At 40.7% G+C, this 23,791-nt stretch overlaps 1 protein-coding gene across 1 annotated transcript in view; it reads right to left on the bottom strand.

Annotated features, from left to right (window-relative positions):
- The window catches only part of fars2 (phenylalanyl-tRNA synthetase 2, mitochondrial), a 159,463-nt gene that overhangs the window by 108,761 nt on the left and 26,911 nt on the right, over positions 1-23,791 (bottom strand). The window contains exons 2-4 of the mRNA XM_053636064.1: positions 3,893-4,534; positions 2,074-2,236; positions 1,834-1,965 (exon numbers count right to left, since the gene is read on the bottom strand). Coding sequence (XP_053492039.1) covers positions 1,834-1,965; positions 2,074-2,236; positions 3,893-4,519 — 922 coding nt within the window. The 5' untranslated portion in view covers positions 4,520-4,534. The remainder of the gene's footprint in view (positions 1-1,833; positions 1,966-2,073; positions 2,237-3,892; positions 4,535-23,791) is intronic.

The raw sequence follows: 23,791 nt of genomic DNA, 5'->3' as shown, positions 1-23,791 counted from the left end.
GTCAGACTGAGCGTCTGAGCCGATAGAATAGTGTACAGTAACTTAAAAAAAAAAAACCCTCTTTACAACCGTGGTAATAAACAGAAAATCATCTCAGAATGGCCAACACATCAAACCTCCAGGTGGATGTGCTACAAGAAGAAAATCACATTGGGTTCTACTTTTTGTCACACAAGAACAGGAATCTAAGGTTACAGTGGGCAAAACCTCACCAGAACTGGACAGTTGAAGATTAGGTGACGACCTCACTTTCAGTCAGTCAGATTCAGAAGTGGAAACCGATGCGAACATATCGATGCGACAGATCCTCGCCGTTCTACACTCGCGCAAACAACTCTCACAGCTCAACTCTCAACATCAACAACAAGACTTGAAAACTTGGGCTGCATGATGCATCATTTCATGATCATCATTACATATACAGTGCTGCGAATTCTCGAATCTGATTGGTCACAAAGTGTTGATTAACATACTAGAACAGTAGCTATAACCGTACAAGGGAAATCACAGGGCTATATGAATGTGCTTATCGTTTAAAAAGCGTACCCGATTCTTTTATTCAAAGTGGCATCCAAATGAGACAGGATACAACTCACAACAGCAAGTGTGGGTTACGAGTCTTGCTCAACGGCCCAACAGTAGCAGCTTGGTAATGCTGTGATCTGAGCTCATGACCTTCCAATTAGTAGCTCAGTAGTTAAGGTTATTGGGCTACCACTGCACACTGTTCTGACACATTATTGTTTCTATAGTAACAGTTAATCCACAGGGATGCAAATTTTAAAATGTGTTATTTAACATCTAAAAAAGTCGAAAATGTTGAAGTCCTCCAGCAGAACTGCCACTTACTGGATGTTTAATGTTTTATCCACCATTCACTTACATTAGTATGGCCCTGTATGCATTATGTAATAAAATAAAAACTGCATATAGTCAATAAGACAATCTCCTCCATTTTCTTTTTTTTTTAATGATCAAATAAACACAATTCTTGGTAGATGATCTAGCACTTCCCTGTCACACATGGAGCACTTGTGGCACAGTGGGTTTGCACGCTGCATTTGTGCAAGCTCCTAAAATCCACAGTGTGTCCTATTTCTCTATTTGGGGTTTAAAACGCTCCCTCTGGTCACCCTTAATGCTCTTTATGCTTAAGCTGATGCACTTGATGCAGGTTCAGCAGCAGTCTCTGACCTAAAACCAACAGCGGCTCGATAGCTAAAAGCAACTCATACCAACTTATAGATGAAAATCAGTCCTGATAAATGCACTCTATGCTTAATGCATCACTGGCGAATTTTGAGTACGAGGCGTGCAGCCATAAATCACTCACGCCTTTCGTTTATTTCATGTAGTCGTTGTTTGCTTAGTAATTGGGAATGTGATATTCAGTACATAATATTGAACGTTTGTTTAAGATAAAGTTGTTCCTACAAGTGTTATTTTGGGACATTTTAAAATTCACTCACAGCTTAGTGACGTTGTTTCTCCCCTTTTTCTTCAGTAGACTCGCCATGCGTCAGGTGCTTGTATGTGGTCATGTATTAATGCTGGGAATTGTGCTGCTCTTTTTTTTTTTAAATGTAGTGGTTCCCATGTTCAAACTCTACCCGAAATACGTTGAGAAATGAATGAAGATCACAATTCTGTACTATTTTTTGTGCAGTCCTATTCATGAAGTGCTCATTTTTACACGGTTATGTGCTCAAGGATTCACACACTGCATGTCAGCAAAACAAAAGCGCAACCAAAATGCGGATTTGGAAGGACACCAGGGTTAAGCCTTAACAATATGTACGTGCGTGCGTGTGTTTTTTGGATGTGAATAAGCACCTGAGTCCAGCAGCTCCTGCTCCATCACACCACATCCCAGCACCTCCAGCCAGTCACCGTGAAAACGCACCTCCATTTCAAAGGAGGGATGCGTGAAGGGGAAGTAGCACTCCACCCAGCGGATCTCCAGCTCTGCAGGACGGCAGAAAACAAAAGCAGAAACACAGATGGACACAGAGGTGAAGGTGGCTCAAGGTAGAGAAAGAGCAAGTCAAAGTGTGAATGCTGAGAGACTGCTACCTTCCCCGAAGAGATGCCTGATGAGCTGCGTGAGGGTGTGTTTCAAGTTGAACTCCACCAGTTTCACTGCCTCCAAAGTGTGAGTCTCCTGCTTCTGCGGTGTGCGTAGACGGCTGGGCTCAAAGAGGGACAGATCCTCGCCGTTCTCCACTCGGGCAAACAACTTACCAACATCAAAATAAGACTTAAAACTTGGGTTGCATGATGTGTCATTTGTTAATCATCATTACATCCACAGCACTGTGAAATCTCTAATCTGAGTGGTCGCAAAGTGTTGATCAACCTTCTATAATAGTAGCTATAACTGTAGTTCCTGCTACAAGGGAAGATCACAGGTCTATATGAATGTGCTGATTGTTTACATTGACTTGCTGCTTATAAATTTATTTATTTATTTTTTAAATCATAAATCCCCGATGGGCACAACAGAAAAGAGTTTGCAAAATTGCCAGGAAATCATGAGTTTGAAACCCGGCAATACCACAAGCCAATCATGGCCGTCTGTGAGCTCATGTATGTGGAAGAGGGCAGAGTTTCCCCGATTTGCTCAGAGATCTGGAGGCTGGCTTCACGTGTCTCAGAGGAAGCACGTGTTAGCCTTCACCTTCTCCAGTTGGAAGCTGCCGTATGATAGGGAAGAGCTGGCTGGTGGGTGGGAATTGGCAGGTGACCAAACTGGGCAGAAAATGGGTGAAACAAATCGATATCATGGGTCAACCAGCTTGTTTTAATACTGTATATTGCAAAACACACAGGCATACAAGCGTACACACTCAGGCATACAATGCTATTTCTATTCCTATCTACTTAGGAGTCCCAAATATATTCACCTTAATTCAAACGCTGATTTCAAGAATTTAAGTTAGTTTTTGATACTGTGCCCAGTTACAGAGACGTAGTAAAACTGTGAACTTAATTAAGAGGTTTAAATCCTTGAGCAGGAACTTTCTCATAACCCGTTTTTTTTTTTTTTTTTTTAAACAAAAGCTTTCAGAGATTTGATTTGTCTGCAGGGCCAAAGAAAACCTATAGTGTTTTAATGATTTCACATTTCAGCGATAAACGTAATAATACAAAGGGGAGGCTGTGGGTCAGGTGGTAGTGCGGGTTGTCCACTAATCATAGGGTTGGCGGTTCGATTCCCGGCCCACGTGACTCCACATGCTGAAGTGTCCTTGGGCAAGACACTGAATCCCAAGTTGCTCCTGATGGCAGGTTAGCGACTTGCGTGGCAGCTCTGCTACCATTGGTGTGAGAGTGTGTGTGTGAATGGGTGAATGAGACACAGTGTAAAGCGCTTTTATCCAAAGCGCTATATAAGTGCGACATTTTTACCATTTACTTATCGTGTAAGGAATAAAACATGACTGGAAATTGATTAATGACCCTGTCCTATTTTTTTTTATGTTGTAGAATGCCTGCAAAACAAGTCCCGCTTGTAATGTTAGCAAGAAAATGCATCCAAAACTCCCACAGTGGAAAATTTACCTTTACATCTGGCAGTTCCAAAATGCTGATACTGGAGATTCCTTCCAAAAATATTAAATAAACGTCTCCTCAAAGAAAATTTCACCATATTAATGATGATGAACTTTTTTTTATCCTTTAATGTAAAGCATCCATAATACACATGATGCAAGTTGTTACTATTGAAATGATAGCCGCAATTACTGTCCAGATGTCGCGTAAACATATTTATCCAACATGTAACATGTTACACATTTAATATGATGACTGATTGAAGACCAAACGCAGATAAATAACAAACGGTAAGTTTTCCTCAATTACACCAAAGGAATTCTGGAAGCCATGTCCTTACCTCATGGTTGGTAAAAAGTCGCACTCCCTCCATCTGGTGGAAGACGGGATAGTGGCTTGCGTCGATCTCATCCCTCCTGTAGACGTCCCCAGCTACCAGGAAGCAATCAAGCCCGGAACGTACCAGCTCCTTCTGGTGGGCGGAGGTGTGCGCTCGAAGCATGTGTGTCTGGTTCAGGTAGTAGTTGTCACCCTTTTTTCGGCTCGGGTGGTCTTTGGGGACGAGCAGGCTGTCAAAGTTCTGCTCCACTGTCACCACTGGGCTGAGGTTATCATAGACGGAGAAGAGCGGTGTGCCTGATCGATTTGTGTAGGAACGGTAAACATGCTCTTTTATCCGTTCTTTAATGATCCACAGTGGATGATGCGTCTGGTTGTGAAGCTCTCGACCCAGCATGGACAGGATTTTAGCGGTCACGTTGGTCATATCATCTCTCGGGTAGACGCGGCCGAGAACGTCCACCGACTCGTGGTTGATTTGTGGCTGGTGAGAGGAGACGTACGTGGAAAGCCAGTGTCTCTGAGATAGTGTAGAGGTACTAGACCTGATGGGCCATTGGTGGCCGATGGGTTCTAGGAGTTTAAGGAGGGATAGAGAGTTGTGAATGCTTCTACAGAAAGGCCTCATGGCTGGGTAGTGAACCTGTGAAGAAAAGCAGGAGCTCAATTTGAACTTTTATATGTAAATTTAAGACATTTTTATTTTGAGACAAATGGAAAAGAACACAGCAGCATATTGCAGAATAATCATTTTTTAAAATTGTAATACATGTCTGAGCAGAATATGTAAAGATGATTAGAACAAAATTTGCTTACTGGCAGACTTGCGTTATTATTCAAGTTTGCTTTGGAGTAAGCGCAATTTGTCTGGTCTATGTTTACATAGTGAATTAAACATATAGTAAATAATAGATGGAATAAATATTACAATAAATAATAGATGGACTAAATAGCAGCAGTAGGTTTATTAGCCAGTAAATCAAACCAGTTTCAGTTCATTTACAAGTTACGAGATTTATTTGACGGCAGCATTATCTCTTAGTCAAGACTCTTACTTATCTCTTACTTACTCAACATTAGCAATGAAGCTACAATGGAACTATTAACATCAATCTTTATTAAATGAAGTATAATAAACACTCATGCAAGAAATTATTCCACAAGAATTTGAACTTGAGTAAAATCCAGGAAATGCTTCCACACTTCTCACACCCAATCAGTTGATATACAAACAGGATCGTGAAATAAATGCTCAGTCTCCCCCTTTTTTTTTTTATTTATTCATTTATTTTACAAATTACATCACTCTGACCATGAAGACATATTTTGTGTGTTACTGGGAGTCAAACTCAATCAAGCTACATTTAGATTAAGACTGTATGCACTATTTTAGTCTTTTTCGCTATCTTGACATGCTGTACTGGCGTAGGAGTTCAGCAATAAAAATGGACATCTATCCCCGCTATGCTGAAACACTGAGTGAATATGGATTTTTAAGTCTTGAATTATAAATCTCAAAGGAAAAAAATGCCAAGGCTTGGGGACACAGAAAATTCATAATGTCCATTTGGGAACCCTAGTTGTAGATAGTCATGTAAAAAAAATAAATAAATAAATAAGTACACCCCATGGTAATTGTTGGTTTTTTGACATATCTGGACAAGCAATGATCCGATCCTCCTTGAAGCAGTGCCTATTAATAGAGTAAAGACACACTCTATCAAATGGCACATACAACTGATATTTTGCAGTAATTTCCACAATTTAAATTAACAAAAAAATATCAGTCACATGGAAAAAGGAAGTAAACCCCTACATTTATCACACCTTCAAATCCATATAATTTCAGGTGTTCAAGATCGGGTGCCATCAGAACCTGCTTAGGGAGTGCAGGTGGAACCTGTCTTATTTAAACCCCTCTCACATCTAATGTCTGGTGTTCCCTTTGTTATTAAAGTGCGTGGTGTCATCATGCCAAGATCTAAAGAATTCTGTAAGGCCTTCAGATAAAAGGTTGTGGATGCCTATGAGTCTGGCAAGGGATTTTAAAAGATCTCCAAATTATTTGAAATGCATCACTGTACTATGAGGAAAATAATCTACAAGTGGTGCAGCTTTCAAACGACTGCCAATTTGTCCAGAACTGGCCGTCCAAGCAAATTCAGCCCAAGAGCAGACCGTCTGATGAAAATAATAAGTCTCCAAGAACCCCAAAATTTAAATGACAGGATCTGCTAGAAAGTCTTACAACTGTTAGTGTCAAAGTGCACAATTCTACAAGCAAAGAGATTGCACAAATTTGACCTGCATGGGATGTGTACTAGGAAAAAGCCTTTGCTGTGTAAAAAGAACATTAGAGCAAGACCACAGTTTGCCAAAGAGCGTATAGACGAAGACCAGGAATAATTTTGGAATAATGTGCTCTGGACAGACGAATCAAATATAAAGTTGTTTGGCCACAGTAACAACAGACATGTTTGGCCCAGACCAAAGGCAGCTTTTCAGGAGAAGCACCTCATACCAACTGTGAAGCATGGTGGTAGAAATCTTATGGTTTGGGGTTGCTTCACTGCCTCAGGGACTGGACAGCTTGTATTCATTGATTCAGCTATGAATTCTGCATCATATCAAATAGTGAAGATAATGTGAGGCCATCTGTCCGAAAGGTGAAGTTAAACTGAAAGTGGACTTTTCAACAGGATAATGACCCTAAGCACACTAGCAGATCCATGTATGAATGGCTCAAAAAGAAGAAATGGGGGGTTATGGAATGGACTAGTCAAAGGCTGGATTTGAATCCCATTGAAATGTTGTGTGAGGATTTGAAACGGGCAGTACATGCAAGAAAACCCTCAGACATCTTGCAACTGAAAGAATATTGCATGGAAGAGTGGTCAAAAATTCCAGCAAGCCTGCTGGACAATTATGCAAAATGCCTAAAAGAAGTTATTTCTGCTAAAGTGGGCAATACTAGTTTCTGAGGCCAAGGGTGTACTTACTTTTTCCACAGAAGGATATCACATCTACTGATATTTCTGGTGAATAAATGAAATTTTCCATGTGGTTTTCTTCAAGTATATCAACTTTATTAATAGGCACTGTTTCAAAGAGGATCAAATATTTGCTTGTCCAAATATGTCAAAAAAGCCAACAATTTCCATGGGGTGTACTTATTTTTTCACATGACTGTATATGGACCAAATCTCCTGAGCATTAGGAACTGTGAAACAATCATGAATATAAAAAAAGTTGACCGAAGATGACAATCAACTGATTAAACATATGGAATCAGAAGTGGTGCCTGCTTGGCTTGAACAAAAACCTGCAACCACACCAGCCCTTTGAGCATAAGACTGGACTGAACACCACTGCAATAATATAATTATGCGGCTATTCATTTTGTACCAAGGAACAAACTAATGTTCTCCAAAATATAACTTGGGTACTACCGCCAGATTACTCCCTGTGCAAATCCAGTCTTGGTTGGCCTCCTACTAATCCATCCATGTAGCTTCTATATCGCTTATCCTACAGGGCAGGGTACACCCTGGACAGGGCGCCAATCCATCGCACACTCATTGATACACTACGGACACTTTGGACATGCCAATCAGCCTACCATGCATGTCTCTGGACTGGGGGAGGAAACCAGAGTACCCAGAGGAAACCGCCGCAGCATGTGGAGAACATGCAAGCTCCGCAAACACAGGGCTGTGGCGGGAATCAAACCCCCAACCCTGGAGGTGTGACGCCAACCACAAGCCATCATACACTCTCCACCTACTAATCTCTTCACAAAATAATAACCTTGGAGTCCAGGCCCCTTAAAAGCCATCTCTACCTCCTACTATGCCTTAAGTAGTCCCACTATTCCCACCTTCCCAAAAAATGTCCTGTGACTGTGTACAGCCATGACGATCATGATGAGCATATTTTGAAATGGCATGGCCTATACTTCACTCATACAAGTCAAACTACTTCCTCCGCGCTGGAGCTTCAGGAGGTCCCTGACTGAAACGGCTGCTTTCTGATCTAAAGGTGGAGGTGGGGTAAATGAAACTGTGAGAAGGCTAATGGATGCACACCAGGAGAGCAATTCCACACAGTCAGAACAGAGAAATGGAGAAACTTGCTGAATGGTTGTCTTTGCCGGCATGCACAAATTACACATTATAGAGAGAGATTTAATATCCATCAAGCTTCATATACAGGTGAAGGGGTGTGTAAATCAATCTGGGACAAAGATTAAAAAAAAAAAAAAAGAAAAAAAGAAAAAAAGAAAAAGTTTTAGCGAGGCAGTGATGTGCTCCTCCACACTCGCTGTCAATCTCTCTGCTTGTCTCAATCAGTTTGTTCTTTGGGTCATATCAGGTACAGGTAATCCTGTTTGTGTCATCATCTCTTTCACTCTGGTAGCTTATTTCTCCTCAGCTGTTTTTTAATCTCAGAGTTTGTAAGGTAGCAGGTTTTTGTCCAAGCTGAACAGACAATTCGAGACATAGTTTGTAACACAGATACATTTATCCTACCATCCTCAGCAACATTTTATGAGAAGAAAATACACGGCAGACTCACTCCTGTCACTTATAACCTCTCTCGAGTACGCAACATGAAACCATAGGCAAACTTTACAATGTACATTGAGACACACCATGCCAGCAAAGAGTGATGTGAAAAGTGTGAGACTCAAAAGAAAGGAGTGTTGCATTGCAGTGGCATTGCAGCACAGCGGGTTACGGCCGGGATCCTCCGAGCAGTGAGCCACTTCTTCTTCCTTTCTTTATTTTACAGCCCCACCAATGCTGCCATGCTGCAAATCAAATTAAACTCGCCAAGGTGCTCTGCTCTCTTATGCAAAGGACATAAGATGACAGGAAAGATGCTTACATATGCTTAAGGTGGAATGCTCAGAACGATCTACGTGCACACGGAAATATTTCAGGCTCTCTATCTGTCACACAGATATACATCACACACGCTCTGCAGGGTTTATGAGTGAGGGAAGGGCTGCTCATCCTCTGCTCTCTTGCAGTAATATGAGGAAAATACACTGCTTCTTGGCTGTCCTTATAACATGTCACATCTCAGCACAGACACCAAGATGAAGCCTGTCAGAGAAAACTACAAATCTAGAGCATGCGTATGGGTGTGGGTTTGTGTCAAAGTCGACAGGTTATCTAGTTCAACTATCATATGCAGAGAAATTAAAAAAGGAAACATCAGCATGAAGTGTCCTAGTAAGGTTTTGGGCCACCACAAGCCAACAGAACAGCTTCAAACGTGCACTGGCATCAATTCTACAAGTCGGTGGAAGTGTATTAGAGCAATGCATGTCATTCTTCCAAAAGATTCCCTCAGTTAGTGTTTAGATGACAGTGGCAGAGAACGCTGTCTAACACAGTACGTCCCTCCAAAATCTCCAATAGGTGTTCAATTGGGTTGGTTGATGTGTGGTGATTGTGAAGGTCATAACATATCATGGATTCAAGCCCCAGCACTGCCAAGCTGCCGCTGTTGGGCCCTTGACCCTCTCTGCTCCAGGGGTGCTGTATCATGGCTGGCCCTGCGCTCTGACCCCAACTCCCTGACATGCTGGAGGTATGCGAAGAACAGAATTTCACTGTGCTGTAATGTATATGTGACCGATAAAGACTAGCATTTTTCGTCCTCATCAAACCATTCAGGGAGTCATTGTACCTTGTGGATGGGGCAGAGTAAACCTGGAAGAGACCACTCCCATCAGAAGAGAAATGTTTCATCATAGGATAAAAGTGTCCATTCAGAAGAACTGTGTATTGACTTTGTATTGCAATAACTCTTCCCTCTAAGAGGACAAGTGGACCCAAATGATGTCAGCAAAATGTCCCCATAGCTTAACAGCCAGTTAGAACCTATTTACTCCATACGAGTATTGCTGAGCAGATATGACTCGAGTAGTGGTTTATTTTCAGTACAGCACTAACACTGACATAATAGCGTGTGGAGTTTGAGATACAAGCATTTCACCACCATTTTTTTTTTAATACACATTTGCCTTGTTAGTCCACCTTGTTAGTTCGTGTACCTGTAGAAACTCATTTTAACTTGTGGACTGTTTTTTCAAACCAGCAGATATACCCCTAGGAAGACTGATAGGGTTACACTTCTACCAACACAATATACACTACCATGTCAGTGTCACTGCTGTGCTGAGAACTGACTCAGAACAAAAATAATATCCACTCAGTGGTGGTCCTGTAGTGGTCCCCTTTCAATGTTGGGTCACACTGTCCACAGCAGATGTCTTAGATTCAGTCCATGAGTTGTATGGTAAAGTGTCAACTGAGTGTAAATAGAGACAAAAGAGAGGGGGGGGGGGTTAGCAATGCTAGCTCATCCTTGTGCTAACCATTACTTCCAATTCATTCGAGTTATACTGCAGTTCATTGAACATGGCAATGCATGCTCTAATATGTGCTGAGCTGCTAACAGTGGTGTAGTTTCTGTTTCGCCAGCATGGTACACGGTTTGTGACCGGTCAAGAGGCTGATTTCATTTTTCCCTGGTCTGCTGCAAATGTTAAGTACAAACAAGTTAGATTATACTGTATGGTTACATTCAGACTGCAGGCAAATGTGGCCCAAATCCGATTATTTTGCTCATATGTGACTCAGATCTGTTTTTCTCATGACAGTGTGAACAGCACAAACCACATGGAATCTGATCTTTTAAATTCCGATTTGGGCCACTTCCATATGTGGTTCTAAATCTTATACAGGTCAAATGTTTTGCAACATGACCTGAGTCTGAACAGTCAAATCGTATTCATGGGACTTTTGCGTTACTCTAGATCGATAAGCGTCATCACTCCGCACTGGCGGGAGTCACTCCAAAGATTTTAAATACTAGTAGTTCTTTGGTCACTCTGTTAATATGGAAAACAGCTGTGAAGGTAGTCAGAGCAGGGACAGTGAGGTGTTAGAGCTCCGACTCCACATCCACACACACCTCTGTACTGAAGAACAGCCTAAAAGCCATAATTTAAAAAAAATGTTCACTTTCTTCTCATCCTCGTCCTCCTTATCGCTTGCTTGCAAAGTCACCAGTTTCTGCTGCACATCACCTTATAAATGAAAGCGTAAATGCAGACTTCAGTGGCCTCCGTGTGTACTTCCGTATGACAGCGCGCTGAGGTGACGTGTTTGTTATTGTTCTTTTGCGCATCCGGGTCAGTTCAAGACCGCGGCCAGTTCACACTGAAATCTGATATCGGCCACGTTTTTAAAAAATAATGTGAACAGCCAAACAAACAAAAAAAAATCAGATCTGAGCAATAAATCGGAATTGAGCAATAAGGAATGCAGTGTGAACGTGGCTCGTACGTATCTCCTAGGCACATTTCTAATAGAAAACCAGCATTTTATTTGAATTCCACATTCCTGCTTACTACAACTCTCTTCCCATGGGCTGACCAAACACACCATCATGGCCAGTTAAGGTTCTCACTCACGAGGGTTGCAATTAAATCGGTTATGCACTTAAAGCCTCACACTGTAGGATTTTGGCCACGGTTTTTTTTTGAGAATCCTGAAAGATTTCTTTAATCCGAGGCCAAAATCTGTAGTCTTTGATCGTTAGTTTGACACGTTCCCCGACAGCCGATTAATGGCCGTTGCGATCAAATTTTCCCTCCGATTAAATTCTGCCAGCGTCAGAAGATTTGAGGCACAGTCCTGTAGTGTCGCTTCTCCTACAATGACCATCAAACCAAGAACCGATAGGGGTGCAGAACCTGCTGACACATTTAATGCGACAACAACAAACCACCACAAGGAAAATGTCAAAAAGATTCAGGCAGACAGTACAGCAAGAAGAGAAACTTATTGAGTTATGGAGGGAAAAGGAGTGTTTATATGATGTGTCCTCGCCACTGTATCATGACAGGGCTAAAAAGCAAGCGGCTTGGAGAGAGATAGCTCTGGAAATACAAATTTCAGGTGAGCTACTTCATTCTAAAAACATGACCGTTTGGTTTAACAACTAAAACTGATTCGTTTTTCAAATTATAATAAGTTTTGTATAATTTGAGTGTGAATGTGGCTCACCGTCACTGAACAGTTATGGGGATCCTGGTCATTGGTTATGGAGGATCCTGGTCATTGTTAATGGATTATCCTGGTCATTGGGTAAGGAGCATCCTGATTATTGGTTATGGAGGCACCTGGTCATTGGTTACGGAGGATCCTGGTCATTGTTAATGGATTATCCTGGTCATTTGGTAAGGAGCATCCTGATCATTGGATATGGAGGTGCCTGGTCATTGGTTATGTAGGATCCTGGTAATTGGTTATGGAGGATCCTGGTCATTGGTTATGGAGGCGCCTGGTCATTGGTTATGGAGGATCCTGGTCATTGATTATGAAGGATCCTGATCATTGATAATGGAGGATCCTGGTCATTGATTATGAAGGATCCTGGTCATTGATAATGGAGGATCCTGGTCATTGATAATGGAGGATCCTGGTCATTGGTTAATGGAGGATCCTGGTCATTGGTTATGGAGGATCCTGGTAGGAGGCATTGTAGGTAGCCAACTGACACACAGACATGTTTTTTGGGAGGTGGGTGGAAGTTTAATGGGAAAAGAAAGCCAGAATATGTTCAGACAGTAAGCAGAGCTCACGACTGAACCACCAAAACCTGGAGCTCTGAGACACCAACACTTCCTTCTGCATCAACAAGCCATGAAAAACATGAAAATTAACTTTGGTAAGTGGTTTCTGACTTTGTAATATTTATTTATACTAACCGGGAAGGGCTTCTAGGTCTTTCCCTCTAAATACCAGGAGAGAAATGTCTAGATGCACTGCATCACTGAACTGAATCTGCCTTTCCCCCTTTTGGAGTGCATTATTCAAATGCAAATTAAATTTGTTTCACTGGGTGATCAGATGGGAACATACCACAAAAATGAGTACTGAATTGCAAAGCCAGCTTTGAAGCCAAGTAAATGGGAACATTGCATAGGTTTTTCCTGGTACCACAGGCCTGGTCTGTTTTCTAATTAAAAGTGAATTTGTATGACATCAAGACATCTTTTTGGAACAGGAAAAAGACTTCAGAAAGTAGTTAGTAGTTAGAAAGTATTTGGTGCCAGGACAAAAAAAAAATCAATAAAATGATCCTATGTGATTTCTTTCCTAACACTTGGATGCATAGACTAATACACTAACTAGTCGCACCTGTTGGGATGTCAACGAGCCGGAGAAGTAGAAAACAGCAGACAGACAGTAAAAACTATGTTTGTCCTTTGTTGGTCTGAAATTTTTTCAGACTAGATAAAGTGGATTCTACAGTTCACTGTAAAGCTAAAGTTGGGCAATATCTTATCGTTTGTGATATACTGGTAGAAATCCTCCCCACAATAAGAATTAGTCTTCCCACGATAATAATGCTAAATCCTAGCTGATTATGTATTTCTGTGTGCGACGATGTGCGACCCATTCGCAGCTCACGTGTAGAGCGAAAACAAGTACTGCGGAAGGTGGACGTGAAGCTGAGTAGGAGTTTATCGCTGAATGACGAGCTACCTCTACAATCTGGAACTGGTTTCGTTACAGAAAATCAGTTTTATTTTTAGATCAGTGTCTGTGTTTCTGAGGCTCTCAAGATCCCAGCTATAACTTGTAGTCGAAAACAGTGGTGCACGGTACTATATTTATATCGTCACTGATATCGTTATCGCAATAAACACCAGAAAAAATCATGATATAGTTTTATGTAGAGGTTTATACAGGACTCCACAGGTCCACAGCTCTGCTGATGGACATGAGCTTCCATGCTGCGCACTCAGATCCTGAATCAACGATTTGAGCCCCCGGGTTGTCCACATGAGCACATTTTAAAAACTGGTATCCCCTTAAATACTTCAACTTGATAATCAGATGCATTATTTCGCACACTTTCGCACTAATGGATTTACTTTCACTGTAAACAGTACAGCCTGACAAATCAATGAAGCTGGAAATGTAATTTGTAGACTGGGTGTGGTTGTTAATTGAAGTGTGGCTTGACATATTCGTTCCTGTTGTTTATCAATATTCATCGGTACTAATAAAATCCTAAAATAGTGCTGTCTTTAATGAGTTTGTGTTGAAACTATGGAAAAGTATGACTACTTCTTTAAATTACTGATCAACTAGTATTCAAGATCCAGTCAATTTTAGTCCACTCTTTCTCAACTGGGTGTGAAATTCAGCCAGAGTTCCTAGGTGTCTATTTTGGTGTTTCACTTTTTAACCAGATGTTCATAAACCTGTTGAACTATCTATTGAAACACACTTCCATAAACAGGTGCTGATTTGCCATACAAAATCCCATAACACACTTTTACCACCCTGTGGAAATGATGTTCTTCACATGTTCTGCACACACACACATCTCAGATGGAACGTTACATACACCCAGGTGTACAACCTATTGTCAATAATGCACTGGAGGATGTGAAGAACTTTTTTCCAGGAAGCTTATATTACCAGAAGAGTACTTTCGGATTAGCTGCGATCTGATCAAACACACACTCATCCACAAAAATGTTATTTGATTCCCTGCTCTTGAATTGCATGAAGGTAGCTCATCTTATACAGATGTACTAGTCAAACGATTAGGCTTGATCACAAGCGGAGAGAGATGTGAACATGTCAGGAAGCCTTTTAGCACAGCAGTGCTCCTCATATCAATGTCTCTTTTTTCAGCTCAGTCCTCGGATACACGTAGGTTGGAGCAGATCCATCGCCTCAAAGTTAACATGGATCCTAATACTGCTGCTTCTCCAGGGCAGTTACAGCACCGTGGAGCAATTTCTCAGTTACGTACAACACATAAGACAGAAGTCGATATCTAAGCGGCTCAATTACTACAGCTACAGCAAGAAAAACCTGCTTCTTAACCAATCAATTTGGAAAGAAAATGTCAGGCAGTTTTTGCTTAAAGCAGCAATACTGTGTACAAATGTCTTCGTGCCGCAGACTACAATTATCTGCTTTTTTATGGACAGCAGAAACACTGCTTCAGTTACATTCATGTCTGTGATTGTTCCCAGAAGTTAAGAGAGGCGGTCCCGCTGTGCACGGAGCCCTGAAAGGTCAAAGGTGATAGGCCACCTGGCGGAGCTCAGCATGGATATGGCAGAAGCTTCTATTTTTACCTCTGCCATCCCCATGAGCCCTAAGAAGAATTTAAACTAGCAAAGTCAAACTCTAAAGCAGCGAGAGCATACACACACGCAGTATTAGTAGCACGCTGAGGATTTCTCCCTGCAGATCTGAAGATGTGTGGGAGTCGTGACAGAACTGAGGGTCGTCTGAAGCTTCTCTCAATGGTGCTGTGTATTCATGTGAAACAGCCTAGCGCTGTCCTCCCTCTCTCTCACTCCCCCCATCTCTCTCTCTGTCTGAAATGATGTCATCGCAGCACTGTGATACACTGCAGAACCATGAGAAAATGTACTCACTAATAAGGAAGCCTAAGGATAACATAACTTCATCTGAGAGAGGGGTGGGGGGGGGGGGTGTCTTAGATATAGAGCTCGATAGATGGATGTGACTTTGATCGTGGCATGGTTGTTGGTACCAGATGGGCTGGTTTGAGTACTTCAGAATCTGCTGATCTCCTTATATTTTAACACACATCAGTCTCTAGAGTTTACACAGAATGGTACATACAACAAAAAACATCCTGTGTGCAGAGGGCCTGCAGGCTGAAACACCTTGCTAATGAGAGAGATTAAAGGAGAATGACCAGACTGGTCTGAGCTGACAGGAAGTCTATAGTAACTCAAATAAGGACTCTACAACTGTGGTGAGCAGAAAAGCATCTCAGAAAGCACAACACGTAAAACCTTGAGGTGGATGGGCTACAACAGCAGAAAACCCCATCAGGTTCCACTCCTGTCAGCCAAGAACAAGAATCTGAGGCTATCATGGGCACAGACTCAGCCAATCTGGACAGTTGAAGACTTGGAAAAAAAAAAAAAAAAAAAAAAAAATATATATATATATATATATATATATATATATATATATATATATATATATATATATATATATATACACATATATATATATATATATACACACATTTATTATAATTTTTATTCTAATCTTCAACTCTCTATTTTTGGTGTGAGTCTGTGCCCATGATAGTCATGATACTGTTATACACTGTTATAACAGCATACACTGTTTTATGTATAATATTGTATAATGTGTATATATATGCATATGCCTAATAGTATAGATATAATAGTGTTTTAGTGTTTTGTGAATTGTATTTGCATGTTGTATTTGTGAAGTGACCTTGGGTGTCGTGAAAGGCGTTTAAAAAAAAAAAATACAATTAATAATAAAATTAAGCTCTTGTGCTGTATCTGCATGATTTTATGCATTGTGCTGCTGCCACATGATTGGTTGATTAGATAACTGCATGAATGAGCAGGTGTTCCTATTAAAGTGGATGGTGAGTGAATAGCAAAAGAGACAGATAGAGAGATACCGATAGATAGATAGATAGATAGATAGATAGATAGATATACATTATGAGAGATAAAGATAGACAGACCCAGAGAGAGTGAGAGAGAGAGAGAGTTCTTAGGAATGCTACAAACACTCACAATGCGGTGAGTGGAAGATTTTGCAGTAGAGCGTTAACTATAGCAGTGAGCAACAGGACTAATCAATCCTCTCCAGACATACGAGCACAATACAAGAGATTAATATATACATACACAAGCACTAACGATGGACAGAATTTGTGGATGAAAAGGGAAAGCGGGAACCGTAAACCCTCCACTGAGGCTCGGAGACCTGCAGCACTGAATCACAGCATGGTGCTGTCACACATCTAGAAAGAAAAACAAGGCCATTTCTGTACATCAGAAAAACTACATTCATTAAAACATGTTCAGCAGGAGTGAACGCTGTTATCAACCCTTACAGTGAAAAGCCAAACATGACAGACAATCCACATGACTGACCGATTTGTTCAAAATAATCACATTTTAATGCACTAGGAGATATGAAAAAAAGATATGAGAACGCAGTTGCTAAGCAATAAAATGTAAATAACCTGTGAAAAGACATGATGCTACAATTTCTATCGCTACAGTTTTCCTCCATTCTGTAATTTTTGGGCATGGAGACGGATTGCAGAAGCAACGAAAAGACCAAGGGTCTCATTTATCAAAGTGTGCGTAAAACAAGCAGTAAACTTGTGCATAAGAACTGCCTGCACACACGAATAATGGCCATTGATAAATCCCACACATTCTAAATTGATGTGCTTGTACACAGCTACACTCATTTGCATAAAGAACCGCCCTAAAATATCCATATATGGTAACGGAAAAAAAAAAAAACCAAAAAAACCCCCTTCCCTTTAAAAAGCATAGTAGCGTGCTTACGGTGCTGCTTGTTTCAGACGCCATGGAACATGCCAGAAGGTCTAAGAAGATAAACTTCACCGGCACTGAAGTAAAGATACTGTTGCATGAAGTAGAGCAAAACAAAAATGGTTTATTTGGCACTTTAACCAGTACTTTGTCAACTTTTGCTCTCCGCTGGTTTTGGAAATGTAATGCATTGCAGTGTGAACCACATGAATGAAGTTAAGTATTCAACTTGTAGTTGGTTGAGAACGCCAGTACCTTCTACAATTTCTCTCTGAAATGTACTTGTACCTAAAAGTCCTGGAATTGAGATCAACTAAAACTGTCTGAGATGTCGGTCTATATCTTGTGAGCACTGAAATCAGTAATCACTCTCTGAATTATGCAGATATGATAGACAGTATGTGATACAGGAGCTCCACATAGTCAGGTTACCTGCTATTACACTTTTCTACCACTAGTGGTTTTGCATTCGCATACGCTCTTCACACATCAGCAAAACTTGATCGATCCCATACAATGCATAGGAACTTGCATATACATGGTTCACGCTTAAAAATATGTGTACACATGGTTGATAAATGAGGCCCCAGAATGTGACTACCATCTAGCTCTCACCTCTGAACATCAACAATCGCACTCAAGTACATCCAAGATGACCTCTAGGAGATCGATACGATGAAAATGAAAGTGTATATGGATCTGCTGGTGGATCACGTGATGTTACACCATCACTGTTGCTCTCTGCATCAAAACGTTACCAGACAGTGAGAAAGACGTATTACTTATCAATTATCTAATGAAAAAAAGAAAAAAGATCAATCATACATTAAATCTTAATGTGTGCTGAAAGTTAATATTTTTGTTTTTCTGCATGCTAAGGATTAAAATGAGAAGCTGAATAAAGGACAGGATCAGGAAACATGAAATTATGCTCATTAGGGCTCATTATGTCACATTACCCTTTTCTGAGTTATTGCATTGAGATCTCTTTCAGTAACATTGTTTTAAATGCCAGTTACAGTCTTACTGAAAGCAGCTCATTAGACGGTGAAGTCTTGTACTGTTCTGATTCGTTAAAAAACTTTGTAAAGTTTTCGTTGAAATTGTGCAGTGTTACATTTATTTTGTTCCTCCTTTTGGACGTTAAATCATTTATTTTGTAGACAGGAAAGAACAGAACAATATTTACTTAAAACTCAATTAAAACCGGAAGATTAAGTACAGGACAGAGAGACAGAGAAAGAAAGAAAATGACAGACAGACATACAGATAGAGAAAGACATGGAGACAGACAGATAGAGTTATACATTTGTAGAGAGACAGACAGATTAACAGAGAGAGAGAGACAGGCTGGCAGCACGACATACAGACAGACACTGCAGACAGGTAGGTAGACCGGTCGGCAGGCAGACAGACAGACAGACAGATAGATAGATAGATAGATCTACAGAAAGACAGACAGTGAGAAAAACAAACCGATAGATAGCAAAATAAATAGAGTCAGACAGATATAGACTTAGATAAGACTTAGAAAGAGATAAAGGTAAATAGATAGAGACAAATAGATAGGGGTAGAAAGAGAGGGCTAGAGAGAGAGAGAGAGAGAGAGAGAGAGAGAGAGAGAGAGAGAAAGAGAGAGAGAGAGAGGGGCAGACAGTTGTGTTTGTAGAAATTCAATAAATGTATGAACTCTTTTTTTTTTTTTTTTTTACAATTTTATATTATGATGCATATTGTGTATCACAGAAATGTCTTTAAATATGATGGTATGTTTTTTCCCCATATGACCACCTAGTGCTCATGAATGAATATCTACAACTACAAACATTATGTTTGCAATAGCGAGCAGTAGATTTGAGGGTAAATGAAGCAAAGCACATTCTTGGATAAAAACAGGGAATGCATATAAACAATCATGCATATGTAAGACAAGCAGATCAAGGTGCGGGTGAAAAAAAATCAAGATATTAAAAAAGACAAAAGAGCCATGAATGCAGATGGAGAAAACCAGACAAAAAGCAGGGGGAGAAAAAAAAAAGAAATGACAAAGACAGAGAGGGAAACAAAAGCCAAGACGAGAGTAAAGAGGGAGAATAAAAGAGATGTGGATATGGAGAAATGGATATAGACGGCGTAAATAAATGACTGGGAAAGAAATAGAGGAGAAAGATGAAAAAGGGCTGACGCAAAGATGCAGAAGACAAATGAGCGAGAGAGAGATGAAACCGCATGCATGGACAACAGAGAGTGGGAGATAGATGGAGGAGTTAACACACTGCTTTGTGCGCTCACTTCAATCCACAGCATGTAAGGAAAGCATTGGACAGCAACAGTGAATTTGGGTGTGTGTGTGTATGTGTGTGTGTGACTGATGGTGAGAATTAGACTGGCCTTTTCCTGTAGATGTGTTCTCAATGAGCAGAGTTCGTATGAACTCTCTGTGGAGTCATAATTCACACAGCTCTCCACTCCAGACGGCCAGCATCACCATGGCACTGGAGCAGAACTTCACACGCACATGCACACACGGCATGCCCACTGGAATGAGTGTCAGTCAATGTCAACCACCTTGGGAATAGCGGGCATGGTGGCAAAGAGTTCGTAATTAATGAAGTGAGTTGCAGAGAGTACGACAAAAGGATTCCCAATTCAGCTCTTGAGATGCAGCAGCTGACATGATGCAACTCAGCTCTTCATTTCTAGCAGCTAAAGAGAGCTTTCAAATCTTTCACCCAGATATAAAAGAAATTAATTCATTGTATTAACAATATGGTGGCAGTGTGGTAATGGTGCCACCTCATAGCTCCAGGGTCCCCAGTTTGATCATGAGCCCAGTTTACTTTCTGTGTGGGTTTCCTCCACGTTCTCCGGTTTCTTCCTACCTTCCAGAAGAACATTAAGGCTCGTCTGAATTTTGCCAAAACACACCTTGATGATCCTCAAACCTTTTGGGAGAATGTTCTGTGGACTGATGAGTCGAAAGTGGAACTGTTTGGAAGACAGGGATCCCGTTTCATCTGGTGTAAACCAAACACAGAATTCCACAAAAAGAACATCATACCTATGGTCAAGCATGGTGGTGGGAGTGTGATGGTGTGGGGATGCTTTGCTGCTTCAGGACCTGGGCAATGTGCAGTAATTGAGGGAAACATGAATTCTGCTCTCTACCAGAAAATCCTAAAGGAGTGTGTCTTGTCTTCAGACCTCAAGCGCAACTGACAATGATCCAAAGCATAGGAGTAAATCCTGACTTGAACCAATAGATATGCTGTGGCAGGACCTTAAACGGACAGTTCACACTCAAAAAACCCTCCAATGTTGCTGAACTAAAGCAGTTCTGCAAAGAAGAGTGGGCCAAAATTCCACCACAGTGCTGTGAAAGACAGATCTCCAGTTATCGGAAGTGTTTGATTGCAGTTATTGCTACTAAAGGTGGTACAACTAAATTTTAAGTTTAAGGGGCAATTCGTTTTTCACGAGTGATAGGTATTCACTTATATAGCGCTTTCATCCAAAGCGCTTTACACTGTGTCTCATTCACCCATTCACACACACACTCACACACCAATGGTAGCAGAGCTGCCATCCAAGCCGCTAACTTGCCATCGGGAGCAACTTGGGGTTCAGTGTCTTGCCCAAGGACACTTCAGCATGTGGAGTCACATGGGCCTGGAATCGAACCGCCAACCCTACGAATAGTGGACAACCCGCTCTACCACCTGACCCACAGCTGCCCCAGGTATAAGGTGTTGGATAACTTCTTTCTGTTTCAATAAAAAATATATATATATAAACTGTATTGTGTGTTTACTCAGGTTGACTTTGTTTGGTGTTGTATTTCATTTCAAAATCTAAAACTCTTTAGTACGAGATGTACACTAAAACAGAACAAATCAGGAAATTTTTCACAGCACTTTAAACATGATATCGTTCCATTATTTTCAGTAAGTGCTTTATCCTGGTCAGGGTCTCGGTGGATCCAGAGACTATCCCGAGAACACTGGTTGTAAGGCGGGAATGCATCCTGGATGGCACTGTATTCATTGTTATTAAGAATAATTATTAAATCTACAGTGAGATTCTTTGTGACACCTGATAGTAAGATTTTGATCACTACATTAAGCAGTTGTATATAAACTACTATTACTATCACAGACCAAAAACACTGAATGTCCCAAAATGACGATTTAAATAAAAAGGAAAATGATTAAATAACTGTTCCACTAAAGAGTGTAATCTTTCTATTTGAGGACCTATTAATTAGCAGCTCGGAGATCCTGATGGGATTTTAAATTGGCATTTTATTAGGCAGGTGCACTTGGAGTGTAAGCCAGTTAGGTCTATATATAAAAGGTGCATACATAGCGCTAATTATCAGGTGTAAGGGAAATAGTTACACACACAGCTGATTTTATTAGGTACACATACTACATACAAGATACTTACCGACTGTAGACCATCTGTTGCTTTGGGCAGTTTATCAGCCCCATTTAACTATATCTATCAATAGAAATGGATGTTCATATGACCACCAATCAGCAGATATGATTTGGGCGGTGGTCCATTCTTAGGACCACTCCTAATGGAAATTTCAAACTGGAAATGTCACTACTGGGGTGAAAAACAGTGCACCAACCAAAAATATACAACCAACAACAATCTTGTGGACAAACACTGATGAGAGGTAGAGGGAAATTAAACACACTGTACATATACTCAAACACTACTGCACCTGATACTCTCATAACAGCACCACACACCACCACCACGTCAATGTCAGTGCTGTGCTGAAAACAAACCACCGCCCAAATATCTTGTCATTGCTGGTGGGGGCGGTGCTACAAATGTGCTATAGATAATTTCTCACAATGACAGCGTCATCATCCCTGGTAATGAATAGCAGAGTTCTGGGTACTGAAATGCATGAGTGACAGCGAATCCAAACAGTCCATTCATGGTATATTCCAGATTAAGGTAAGCAGTTAATTTGAACATTTAAATTAACAGTTACAATTTTTTCACAATTGGCTAGCTAGTTTAAATCGATCACCTGGTATAGTTGCTAATGAACACCAGCACCAATAGCCTAGCTAGCTAGCGCTGACAAAAACACATTTCACCAGACAAAAGACGTTTGATCAGTCAATAACAGTCTCTAGAATTTACACAGAATGGTGCGAAAAACAAACAAACAAACAAACAAACAAAAAACACATTGAGTGAGCTACAGTTCTGTGGGTGGAAATGCCTTGTTGATAAGACAGGTCAGAGGAAAATGACCAAATTGGTTCGAGCTGCCAAGAAGGATATAGAAACTCAAATAATCACCCTTTACAACCATACAGAAAATGTAGCATCTCATCATGCACAAAAGATTGACCTTGAGGTGAGCAGAAGACCGCATTGGGTTCCACTCCTGTCAGCCAAGAACAGGAATCTGAGGCTATCGTGGGCACAGCCTCACCCAAGCTGAAGATTAGAAAGAAAAAAAATCACCTGGTCTATTTCCAGTCTTCAACTGTCCAGTTTACATGAGTCTCTGCCCATGATAGCCTCAGATTCTTGTTCTTGGCTGACAGGAGTGGAACCTGATGTGGTCTTCTTCAGGACTTTTTTTTTTTTTTGCACCATTCTGTGTAATCTCTAGAGATTGTTGTGTGGGAAAATCCTAGGAGATCAGCAGCTTACGAAACACTCAAACTAGCCCATCTGGTACCAACAATCATTCTGATGTTTCATGTGAACATACAGCTCTTGACCTGTATCTGCATGATTTTATGCATTGTGCTGCTGCCACATGATCGATTAGATAACTGCATGAATGTATAAGCGTACCTAATAAAGTGGATGGTAAGTATATGCAATGTGGTAGACTATTCCTAAGGCAAGTGGAATTATAAAGCATCGATTATGATGCTTTATCAAAATACCACGCGGAATATATTCATATTGCCTTGAAAATCCTGTCATTATCCTAAGTCTCACTCGTAAATTTGTGCATGTGTTTTGTTTTGGGGTTTTTTTTTTTGTTTCTGGTTGCCAGATGGCAACACTCCTTGGTGACCTAACTATGATGTATAATATTCATTACCAATAAGCACACTGCGATGCATCCTTACATAACTCACACCTAACATTAATTTCCCTATTGATAATTGCATTAACGTGACAACGATTTAAAAACGTTGCCGAAACATATTCATAAACATTTGCTTCAGTCCGGGTCACAAATCAACACAAATGGTCAGACGACTTAATAACGATCGAGGTACAGAATGAAGGCCTCCTGCGTCTTCCTATTTAAAACGGTGAGTACTTCACTTCTTTCGTTTTGCCTTTATATCAAATTGGGAGAAGAAACATGCAGGGGAGGACAGAGGTTAAACACTGCGTTATGAGCAAATTATCTCGTCATTATGAGCATACGATATAACTGATATAAGATTATTAAGCTTATTTCAAGACGTTTCTAAT

This window comes from Ictalurus furcatus, chromosome 1 (assembly GCF_023375685.1).
Source record: "Ictalurus furcatus strain D&B chromosome 1, Billie_1.0, whole genome shotgun sequence".
NCBI classification, from domain to species: domain Eukaryota; kingdom Metazoa; phylum Chordata; class Actinopteri; order Siluriformes; family Ictaluridae; genus Ictalurus; species Ictalurus furcatus.
This window is presented reverse-complemented; position numbering and strand designations above follow the sequence as displayed.